This window comes from Coregonus clupeaformis, chromosome 19, assembly GCF_020615455.1.
Source record: "Coregonus clupeaformis isolate EN_2021a chromosome 19, ASM2061545v1, whole genome shotgun sequence".
In the NCBI taxonomy this organism is placed as follows: domain Eukaryota; kingdom Metazoa; phylum Chordata; class Actinopteri; order Salmoniformes; family Salmonidae; genus Coregonus; species Coregonus clupeaformis.
The window spans coordinates 37,706,177-37,718,735 of NC_059210.1; the positions used below are offsets into that span (position 1 = coordinate 37,706,177).

The following is a 12,559-nucleotide window of genomic DNA, read 5'->3' on the forward strand; positions in this document are numbered from 1 at the left end:
TAGTGCTCTGCTAGACGTTAGGTGATACAGTCTCACTTCAGATCACTGGCAAATAGTGCTCTGATAGACGTTAGGTGATACAGTCTCAATGCAGGCCACTGGCAAATAGTGCTCTGATAGACGTTAGGTGATACAGTCTCACTACAGTCCGCTGGCAAATAGTGCTCTGCTAGAAGTTAGGTGATACAGTCTCACTACAGCCCACTGGCAAATAGTGCTCTGCTAGACGTTAGGTGATACAGTCTCACTTCAGATCACTGGCAAAAACTGCTCTGATAAACGTTAGGTGATACAGTCTCACTGCAGGCCCACTGGCAAATAGTGCTCTGCTAGAAGTTAGGTGATACAGTCTCACTACAGCCCACTGGCAAATAGTGCTCTGCTAGATGTTAGGTGATACAGTCTCACTTCAGATCACTGGCAAATAGTGCTCTGCTAGACTTTAGGTGATACAGTTTCAATGCAGTCCACTGGCAAATAGTGTTCTGCTAGACGTTAGGTGATACAGTCTCAATGCAGGCCACTGGCAAAAAGTGCTCTAATAGACGTTAGGTGATACAGTCTCAATGCAGGCCACTGGCAAATAGTGCTCTGCTAGACGTTAGGTGATGAGGTCTCACTACAGCACACTGGCAAAAACTGCTCTGATAAACGTTAGGTGATACAGTCTCACTACAGCCCACTGGCAAAAAGTGATCTGCTAGACGTTAGGTGATAAGGTCTCACTTCAGATCACTGGCAAATAGTGCTCTGCTACACGTTAGGTGATACAGTCTCACTGCAGCCCACTGGCAAATACTGCTCTGCTATACGTTAGGTGATACAGTCTCACTACAGCCCACTGGCAAATACTGCTCTGCTATTCGTTAGGTGATACAGTCTCACTACAGCACACTGGCAAAAACTGCTCTGATAAACGTTAGGTGATACAGTCTCACTGCAGGCCCACTGGCAAATAGTGCTCTGCTAGACGTTAGGTGGTACAGTCTCACTACAGTTCACTGGCAAAAAGTGCTCTGCTAGACGTTAGGTGATACTGTCTCACTACAGCCCACTGGCAAATAGTGCTCTGCTAGAAGTTAGGTGATACAGTCTCACTACAGCCCACTGGCCAATAGTGCTCTGCTAGATGTTAGGTGATACAGTCCCATTACAGCTCACTGGCAAATAGTACTCTGCTAAACATTAGGTGATAAGGTCTCACTTCAGCCCACTGGCAAAAAGTGCTCTGCTAGACGTTAAGTGATACAGTCTCACTACAGTCCACTGGCAAAAAGTGCTCTGCTAGACGTTAGGTGATACTGTCTCACTACAGCCCACTGGCAAAAAGTGCTCTGCTAGACGTTAGGTGATACTGTCTCACTACAGGCCACAGGCAGAAAGTGCTCTGCTAGACGTTAGGTGGTACAGTTTCACTATAGTCCCACTGGCAAAAAGTGCTCTGCTAGACGTCAGGTGATACAGTCTCACTACAGCCCATTGGCAAATAGTGCTCTGCTAAACGTTAGGTAATACAGTCTCACCACAGCCCACTGGCAAATACTGCTCTGCTATACGTTAGGTGATACAGTCTCACTACAGCACACTGGCAAAAACTGCTCTGATAAACGTTAGGTGATACAGTCTCACTGCAGGCCCACTGGCAAATAGTGCTCTGCTAGACGTTAGGTGATACAGTCCCATTACAGCCCACTGGCAAATAGTGCTCTGCTAGACGTTAGGTGATACAGTCTCACTACAGTCCGCTGGCAAATAGTGCTCTGCTAGAAGTTAGGTGATACAGTCTCACTACAGCCCACTGGCAAATAGTGCTCTGCTAGACGTTAGTTGATACAGTCTCACTACAGTCCACTGGCAAATAGTGCTCTGCTAGAAGTTAGGTGATACAGTCTCACTACAGTCCACTGGCAAATAGTGCTCTGCTAGAAGTTAGGTGATACAGTCTCACTACAGCCCACTGGCAAATAGTGCTCTGCTAGAAGTTAGGTGATACAGTCTCACTACAGTCCACTGGCAAATAGTGCTCTGCTAGATGTTAGGTGATACAGTCTCACTACAGTCCACTGGCAAATAGTGCTCTGCTAGATGTTAGGTGATACCCTGAGCCATGGCTCTGGTGATACCCATGGTGTGACACCCCGAGCCCAGATTACTTCAAATGTTGAGGGATCAGAGGGTGTGGTTGTGGTTATTGGTGTATATGCATTTAGAGTGACTATTTAGAGAGACTATTTAGTGACTATACTCTAGAGTGTAGTGGGTTGTTATTCATATAAACCTTAGATCCCACCTCTCTCATGTAGTGATTCACAGCACAGTGTAGTTGTTTACTGGAGTTATAATTTCCAAGGCAATGCTTGATGTGGTCAAACATGTTAAGAACTTAAGGACTCTGGCTCTCATTTCTGAATACACTAAACATAAAGCTCACACGTACACACACATGCTTGCGCGGTCCTGTGTTAAATGAAGCGCTGTTAGTGTACAATAACAGGCTGTCTGTCTGAGGGTTACCATGTATCAATCGTTTACATAATGCAATGTCAATAAACTGAGAGAGCGAGAGAGAAAGAGAGCGAGGTGGGAGGTAGGAGCTCTGTATATTTTTGCTGTACAGTATGAGATTAGTGCCTCCAGTGCTTTTGTAGTTGGTTGGGTTTGAATACGCTACCCCCATATTTACTGAACCTAATATACTGTATATCAACAACCTTCACAAACCTCTGATAACATTGTTAAATAAATGTCAGATTCAAGCAACAACAGTGAGTAATTGAACAAAACGCCTACTCAACTTATCATACATAGTCAATTCAATGTAACACTTCCTTTAATATCTCAGGATATCACACGTTGATTGACACTTCAAGGTTACAATGGAACTGCAAACAGCAGTTAATCAAAACACAACTTGTTATGCGAACCAGGCATAAAGTTTTAACCATTTTCTGTTTTGCTTTGATCTCTTGGAGAGCCTCAAAGTTTGCAGTGTATTAATAGCACAACCATATTGATCTTCTAGGTGAGAGCCTGACAGTGATCATATTGATCTTCTAGGTGAGAGCCTGACAGTAATCATATTGATCTTCTAGGTGAGAGCCTGACAGTGATCATATTGATCTTCTAGATGAGAGCCTGACAGTGATCATATTGATCTTCTAGGTGAGAGCCTGACAGTGATCATATTTATCTTCTAGGTGAGAGCCTGACAGTGATCATATTGTTCTTCTAGGTGAGAGCCTGACAGTGATCATATTGATCTTCTAGGTGAGAGCCTGACAGTGATCATATTGATCTTCTAGATGAGAGCCTGACAGTGATCATATTGATCTTCTAGGTGAGAGCCTGACAGTGATCATATTGATCTTCTAGGTGAGAGCCTGACAGTGATCATATTGAACTTCTAGATGAGAGCCTGACAGTGATCATATTGATCTAGGTGAGAGCCTGACAGTGATCATATTGATCTAGGTGAGAGCCTGACAGTGATCATATTGATCTTCTAGATGAGAGCCTGACAGTGATCATATTTATCTTCTAGGTGAGAGCCTGACAGTGATCATATTGATCTTCTAGATGAGAGCCTGACAGTGATCATATTCATCTTCTAGATGAGAGCCTGACAGTGATCATATTGATCTAGGTGAGAGCCTGACAGTGATCATATTGATCTTCTAGGTGAGAGCCTGACAGTGATCATATTGAACTTCTAGATGAGAGCCTGACAGTGATCATATTGATCTTCTAGGTGAGAGCCTGACAGTGATCATATTTATCTTCTAGATGAGAGCCTGACAGTGATCATATTGATCTTCTAGATGAGAGCCTGACAGTGATCATATTGATCTTCTAGGTGAGAGCCTGACAGTGATCATATTGATCTTCTAGGTGAGAGCCTGACAGTGATCATATTTATCTTCTAGGTGAGAGCCTGACAGTGATCATATTGATATTCTAGGTGAGAGCCTGACAGTGATCATATTGATCTAGGTGAGAGCCTGACAGTGATCATATTGATCTTCTAGATGAGAGCCTGACAGTGATCATATTTATCTTCTAGGTGAGAGCCTGACAGTGATCATATTGATCTTCTAGATGAGAGCCTGACAGTGATCATATTTATCTTCTAGGTGAGAGCCTGACAGTGATCATATTTATCTTCTAGGTGAGAGCCTGACAGTGATCATATTGATCTTCTAGATGAGAGCCTGACAGTGATCATATTTATCTTCTAGGTGAGAGCCTGACAGTGATCATATTTATCTTCTAGGTGAGAGCCTGACAGTGATCATATTGATCTTATAGGTAAGAGCCTGACAGTGACCCTCTATACATACATTTGTCATGCAGACTTAAATAGATTTAAATAGAATGTGTCTAAATACTTTAGCTGTGCTAGATTGAGCTTGCCAAGTGAAAATACTAATTGAATCCAGGTCTGGTGTCATGATTTTGTGAAATACTTGCTTTTTACCTTGACTAAAGGGTGCCCTCCTGAGGCAGCCTTGATGGCCCCCCGACTGCCCTCTGTCTCGTAGTGGGCCCTGTGGTGGCCCCGCGGCTGCACATCCACCTTCAGCTCACACTGGCCAAACTGGCTGGGAAGGGGCCAGTCCAGAGGGGGCAGGGACGAGGTCCTGGGTGGGGGAGACAACACAGGGCTGTATTAATTAGGCAGCAAATGGAAGAAAACAGACTGAAACAGGGAGGGACTACCTGAACTTGTCCAATAAGAAATGTTTAATGTATTTATTTTAGCTACGTTTTGCTACGTTTTTCTACAGCGTGTGTGCGCTAATGAATATGACCCAGACGTTCTTTCTCATAAAAATACAGTCATTCAGATTTGGTGTTAAAAATACCATGGGGGTTGGTGTTTTGTTCTTCACCTCTAGTTAAGCTCTCCTGACCCTTTGCCTTGCTAGGGTTGCTATGGTAGTACAATGTCTGCACCATACTGAGTGATCGGGGAAATGACAACATGTTTTCAACTAGTGGTTGACATGATGAAGCACGCATGTGAGTATTGATGCCGATGTGATTATGAATAACAAACCTGAAAAGGGGTGTGTTGCCAGGTCTGGGTTTGCTCCAGGTGAAGTGTGAGGGAACCGAGAGAAAAAGTTCTTCAAAAAGGCCATCCTGTTTTAGAGTAGACCCAGACTCCTCTGCAGGTGAGTCCAGATAAGGCAAAGCAGCTCTTTGGTCTTCCAGCCCCTGCCCTGAATCTCCCTGTGCTTGCAATAGACTCATGTGAGCCTGCTGAGAGGTCCTCCTGGTCTTGGAGGGAACGTCTACCTCAGGGAAGCTGTACAGGAGGGCCCCCATGGCACCAGGGCTTCCAACCACCCAGGTATCCTCTGTCACACTGCCCCTGGGAGAGTGACCCGGTGTGGGACTGGGGGAGTGGTGTGGGGAGGGGGAGGGGGAGGCTAAGTGGACGTCTGCACTGGAGTGCCGTCTTTTCCCGCAAGGGGATGTGGGCCTTGAGCCGGACCTGGAGGTGGGACGTGGGTTCAGCCAGTTCTCATCTGTGACGCTGTTGCGCGGGGAGTGACAGGGGGACTGGCGGGGCGATTGGCGAGGGGACTGGTGGGGCGACTGGCGAGGGGACTGGCGGGGCGAGAGGGAGTGGGTGCTCATGAAGTACTGCTGCTGCCACAGCTCTACCCCGAATCCCCCTGCGGCCTGGCCCTGTGGGGAGCAGACAGGGGAGGCCAGGGGAGAGGCCAGCGGGGAGCCCAGGGTGAAGCGGGCGGCCGCCTCGTTTAGCTCAGCCTCCACGTCGTCGTACACGTGGGAGAAGGACTCGCAGGAAGACATGTCAGACAGCCAGCTCCTGGAAGACAGGCTGCTGCAGGGGCTGAGGTTCAGGGAAGATGAGTCCCTGTAACAAGGGTCCAGGGACAGGTAGAGGTGGTCCCTGGATGAGGAAGGCTCACGGCTGCACTCCCCCCCGCCGTCTGCCCCGCTGATGAGCACGGCATCCTGGCTGGAGCCCAGCTCTTGGTGACTGTGACTGATGGATGTGATCTGGATGCTTGGGCAGTCGAACGCCTTGGGGTGGTGTCCCATGGGACTATATCTGGAACTGTGAACTTCATAGCTGGAGCTGGGGTGGTAGTTACCATGGGCCTGCAGAGGAGCCTGGTTAGAGACAGCTTGATGGTGCTGGTGACTCTGTTGTACATCCTGGGACTGGCCAATAGGCTGAGTGGTGTAGTATTGCGTGCTGTCATCAGGGTCTGGACCAGCTGGGTATAGAAAGAAAGTAGGCAAATTGAGAGGGTTGTTCATTTGCAATGCAAAGTGTCTAGTCTTTAGAGCACAGCAGATTCAAACAGTGCCATTGTGCCCTGTATTACTCCAGAGTCCAGACAGAGGAACAGACAAACAAACAACAGACAAACAAATCATTATTCTCTGATCTACAGTGGCTTGCAAAAGTATTCACCCCCCTTGCCATTTTTCCTATTTTGTTGCCTTACAACATGGAATTAAAATTGATTTTTGGGGGGTTTGTATTATTTGATTTACACAACATGCCTACCACTTTGAAGATGCAAAATACTTTTTTTCTGAAACAAACAAGAAATAAGACCAAAAAAAATAACTGAAAACTTCAGCGTGCATAACTATTCACCCCCCCAAAGTCAATACTTTGTAGAGACACCTTTTGCAGCAATTACAGCTGCAAGTCTCTTGGGGTATGTCTCTATAAGCTTGGCACATCTAGCCACTGGGATTTTTGCCCATTCTTCAAGGCAAAACTGCTCCAGCTCCTTCAAGTTGGATGGGTTCCGTTGGTGTACAGCAATCTTTAAGTCATACCACAGATTCTCAATTGGGTTGAGGTCTGGGCTTTGACTAGGCCATTCCAATACATTTAAATGTTTCCCCTTAAACCACTCGAGTGTTGCTTTAGCAGTATGCTTAGGGTCATTGTCCTGCTGGAAGGTGAACCGCCATCCCACTCTCAAATCTCTGGTAGACTGAAACAGGTTTCCCTCAAGAATTTCCCTGTATTTAGCGCCATCCATCATTCTCCACCAATTCCTTCAATTCTGACCAGTTTCCTGCCGATGAAAAACATCCCCACAGCATGATGCTGCCACCACCATGCTTCACTCTGGGGATGGTGTTCTCGGGGTGATGAGAGGTGTTGGGTTTGCGCCAGACATAGCGTTTTCCTTGATGGCCAAAAAGCTCAACTTTCGTCTCATCTGACCAGAGTACCTTCTTCCATATGTTTGGGGAGCCTCCCACATGGCTTTTGGCGAACACCAAATGTGTTTGCTTATTTTTTTCTTTAAGCAATGGCTTTTTTCTGGCCATTCTTCGGTAAAGCCCAGCTCTGTGGAGTGTACGGCTTAAAGTGGTCCTATGGACAGATACTCCAATCTCTGCTGTGGAGCTTTGCAGCTCCTCCAGGGTTATCCTTGGTCTCTTTGTTGCCTCTCTGATTAATGCCCTCCTTGCCTGGTCCATGAGTTTTGGTGGGCGGCCCTCTCTTGGCAGGTTTGTTGTGGTGCCATATTCTTTCCTTTTTTTAATAATGGATTTAATGGTGCTCCGTGGTATGTTCAAAGTTTCTGATCTTTTTTTATAACCCAACCCTGATCTGTACTTCTCCACAAATTTGTCCCTGACCTGTTTGGAGAGCTCCTTGGTCTTCATGGTGCCGCTTGCTTGGTGGTGCCCCTTGCTTAGTGGTGTTGCAAACTCTGGGGCCTTTCAGAACAGGTGTATATATACTAAGATCATGTGACACTTAGATTGCACACAAGTGGACTTTATATAACTAATTATGTGACTTCTGAAGGTATTTGGTTGCACCAGATATTATGTAGGGGCTTCATAGCAAAGGGGGTGAATACATAGGCACGCACCACTTTTCCATTATTTATATTTTATATATATATTTTTTTTTTTCACTTAACCAATTTGGACTATTTTGTGTGTGTCCATTACATGAAATACAAATAGAAATCCATTTAAATTGCAGGTTGTAATGCAACAAGATAGGAAAAACGCCAAGGGGGATGAATACTTTTGCAAGGCAATGTATTACTCTCTATTTTCACCTGTCCTATAACAGCCTAGATCAGTCATCCATAGGATAACTCACTGGGAAAGGTTTGTCATAAATGCCAGTGCAGAGTCTCTACCAAATGTGGGGAAGACTAGACTAGAGACTGACCTGTTTGGCAGGGGCCACTGTGGCATGGCGATATATAGATTAACATCAGCACTCGCCAGGCTAATTCACACAATTGTATGTGCTCACAGCTGTCAACAGAGCAGAAGCAGCAGCATTAGAAGCAGCCTACTACTAATAAACCGTTTCACACAGGACACACACCCACACACACTGTTTCTCTCTGGTCTGGTCTGCACGCAAAATGCAAAGAGGGTGAAAGGTCAAATGGCTGATTGTGCCTTGATATGGAGCACATAAAACAATTATTTGCAAATGCAATGAATGTAATGAATATAAATATTATCTGATGCAACACCGGCCCGGCGGCCCCTCTGGCTGGGTGGTAGAGCGTGTTGGCGCCTGAATAAGCTGCGGGTGCCATTTACAACCGTTAGAAATAAGGAAGGAAACAGACAAGAGAAGGGCTGATGGCAAGAAGGGAGGGGGCGGCTGTCATTATGCTTTATGCTCTTCCATTTCAATAGATATCACCTTTCACTTTTCATACCCCAATGTCCCTGGCATTTGACCCCTTTTGAGTACCTTTCTCCTGAAAACTGCTGCTGAAATCTTTATCTTTGTGCAAGACCAATAAAATGGCAAAACGGGCAGTTGTCAATACAATAGTATTTTATCCTACAAAGTACATAGTTATACACTGAGTATACCAAACATTAAGAACACCTTCCTAATATTGAGTTGCATCCCCCACCGCCCGCCCTCTGAATGGCACACATACACAATCCATGTCTCAATTGTCTCAAGGCTTAAAAATCCTTCTTTACCTTTCTCCTCCCCTTCATCTACACTGATTGAAGTGGATTTAAAGGTGCACTATGCAGAACTCGCTCCGCCATTTCCTGGTTGCTAAAACTCTAGTTCGCCTAATTTCAGTTTATGTAACAAAATAAGATAGTATAGTGTAGAGAATCATTGTACCATCTAAACCTCTGTGAAATATATTTTCGATAATCAAAAATATTGTATTTTCAGCTGTTTGAAGCTGGTGTACAAAACCAAAAGTAAAAGACGCAAAAACACAACTTAAGAACAGGAAGCATAGAAATAGTGCACATAGAACAGATCTACCACTTCTTACACTTGCTTTCAAGTAGAATGAAAGATCTATAACTCACATTTCTATGTGAATTTGGCCAGGTTGCCCAAAAAGTTACATATTGCCACTTTAACAAGTGACATCAATAAGGGATCATAGCTTTCACCTGGATTCACCTGGTCAGTCTATGTCATGGAAAGAGAATGTGTTCATAATGTTTTGTACACTCAGTGTATATTGAGCCACTGGGATTTTGCATGTCAGTGCTGTCCAAATTTTAACTGGACCAGGATCTGATTAGATATAATCCAATGTATCAGTGCAAGTTATAACTGTGTAATAAACTCAGTGGTGGAAAAAGTACCCAATTGTCATACTTGAGTAAAAGTAAAGATACCTTCATAGAAAATTACTAAAGTAAAAGTGAAAGTCACCCAGTAAAATACTACTTGAGTAAAAGTCTAAAAAGTATTTGATTTTAAATATACTTAAGTATCAAAAGTGAATGTAATTGCTAAAATATACTTAAGTATCAAAAGTAAAAGTAGAAATAATGTCAAATTCCTTATATTCAGCAAACCAGACAGCACAATTGTCTTGTATTTATTTTATTTATGGATAGCCAGGGGCATACCCCAACACTAAGACATAATTTACAATGAAGCATTTGTGTTTAGTGAGTCTGCCAGAACACAGGCAGTAGGGATGACAAAGGATGTTCTCTTGATAAGTGTGTGAATTGGACCATTTCCCTGTCCTGCTAAGCATTCAAAATGTAAAGAATACTTTTGGGTGTCAGAGAAAATGTTTGGAGTAAAAAGTATACTGAAGTAAAATATAAACGCAACATGTAAAGTTTTGGTCCCATGTTTCATGAGCTGAAATAAAATATCCCAGAAATGTTCCATATGCACAAAAAGCTTATTTCTCTCAAATGTTGTGCACAAATTAGCTTACATCCCTGTTAATAATAATAATATGCCATTTAGCAGACGCTTTTATCCAAAGCGACTTACAGTCATGTGTGCATACATTTTTACGTATGGGTGGTCCCGGGGATCGAACCCACTACCCTGGCGTTACAAGCGCCATGCTCTTCCAATTGAGCTACTGTTAGTGAGCAGTACGTCCAACCGGCCTCACAACCGCAGACCACGTGTAACCACGCCAGCTCAGGACCTCCACATCCGGCTTCTTCACCTGTGAGATCATCTGAGACCAGCCACCCGGACAGCTGATGAAACTGTGGGTTTGCACAACCAAATCATTTCTGCACAAACGGTCAGAAAACGTCTCCGGGAAGCTCATCTGCATGCTCGTCGTCCTCACCAGGGTCTTGACCTGACTGCAGTTCTGCATCGTAACCGACTTCAGTGGTAAATGCTCCCCTTCGATGGCCACTGGCACGCTGGAGAAGTGTGCTCTTCATGGATGAATCCCGGTTTCAACTGTACCGGGCAGTTGGCAGATGTGTGGTGTTGTGTGGGATAGCTGTTTGCTGATGTCAACATTGTGAACATAGTGCCCCATGGGCGTGGTGGGGTTATGGTATGTGCAGGCATAAGCTACGGACAACAAACAAAATTGCATTTTATCGATGGCAATTTTAATGCACAGAGATACCGTGACTAGATCCTGAGGCCCATTATGGTGCCATTCATCCGCCGCCATCACCTCATGTTTCAGCATGATAATGCACGGCCCCATGTCACAAGGATCTGTACACAATTCCTGGAAGCTGAAAATGTCCCAGTTCTTTCATGGCCTGCATATTCACCAGACATGTCACCCATTCTGCATTTTTGGTATTCTCTGGATCCACGTGTACTACAACGTGTTCCAGTTCCCGCCAATTTCCAGCAACTTCGCATAGCCATTGAAGAGAAGTGGGACAACATTTTACAGGCCACAATCAACAGCCTGGTCAAATCTATGCGAAGGAGATGTGTCGCACTGCATGAGGCAAATTGTGGTCATACCAGATACTGGCTGGTTTTCTGATCCACGCCCCCTTCAAGTATTTGCCCCCTTCCTGATTTTCTCAATTTTTGAATATTTTTGATACTGAATGTTATCAGATCTTCAACCAAAACCTAATATCAGATAAAGGGAACCTGAGTTTACAAATAAAATAAAATAAATGGATACTTATTTTATTTATGTAATTAACAAAGTTATGCAACACCCAATTCCCATGTGTGAAAAAGGAATTGCCCCCTTATACTCAATAACTGGTTGTGCCACCTTTAGCTGCAATGACTACAACCAAATGCTTCCTGTAGTTGTTGATCAGTCTCTCACATCGCTGTGGAGGAATTTTGGCCCACTCTTGCATACAGAACTGCTTTAACTCAGTGACATTTGTGGGGTTTTAAGCATGAACTGCTCGTTTCAAGTCCTGCCACAACATCTCAATTGGGATTAGGTCTGGACTTTGACTAGGCCATTCCAAAACTTCAAATGTGTTGCTTTTTAGCCATTTTCATGTAGATTTGATTGTGTGTTTTGGATCATTGTCTTGCTGCATGACCCAGCTGTATTTCAGCTTCAGCTCACAGAAGGCCTGACATTTTCCTGTAGAATTATGTGATACAGAGCAGAATTCATGGTTCCTTCTATTAAGGCAAGTCATCCAGGTCCTGAGGCAGCAAATTATCACCAAACCATCACACTACCACCACCATGCTTGACTGTTGGTATGAGGTTCTTACTGTGGAATAAAGTGTTTGGTTTTCGCCAGGCATAATTTACATTTACATTTTACATTTTTAGTCATTTAGCAGACGCTCTTATCCAGAGCGACTTACATGAGCAATTAGGGTTAAGTGCCTTGCTCAAGGGCACATCGACAGATTTTTCACCTAGTCGGCTCAGGGATTAGAACCAGCGACCTTTCAGTTACTGGCACAACGCTCTTACCCACTAAGCTACCTGCCTGGACCCATGTCTTCCAAAAAGTTATACTTTTGACTCATCTGTCCATAGAACATTCTTCTAAGAGTCTTGATGATCATCCAGTTGCTTCCAGGTGCTTTTTGGTGAACTTGAGTCAACTTTTTGGATGAGATGGGTCCCATTATGTCTGGTACAGATAGTAGTACTTTCAAGTATTTTTACTTAAGTACTTTAAACCACTGAATAAACTACACATCATTCAGAATGGCTGGTGTGTTATGCACATTGATTACAGTGTAATCATAAAACACTGGTGTGGTATTTTATATACACTACCAGTCAAAAGTTTGGACATACCTACTCATTCAAGGGGTTTTCTTTATTTTCACAATTTTTTATGTTGTACA

General features: G+C 44.2%; 1 protein-coding gene across 1 annotated transcript in view; it reads right to left on the reverse strand.

Moving 5' to 3' along the window:
- LOC121532153 (nuclear factor of activated T-cells, cytoplasmic 3) overlaps positions 1–12,559 on the reverse strand; it is a 43,921-nt gene that overhangs the window by 25,625 nt on the left and 5,737 nt on the right. Inside the window, exons 2-3 of the mRNA XM_041837902.2 lie at positions 5,057–6,254; positions 4,475–4,637 (exon numbers count right to left, since the gene is read on the reverse strand). Of these exons, the coding sequence (XP_041693836.2) occupies positions 4,475–4,637; positions 5,057–6,254 (1,361 nt within the window). The remainder of the gene's footprint in view (positions 1–4,474; positions 4,638–5,056; positions 6,255–12,559) is intronic.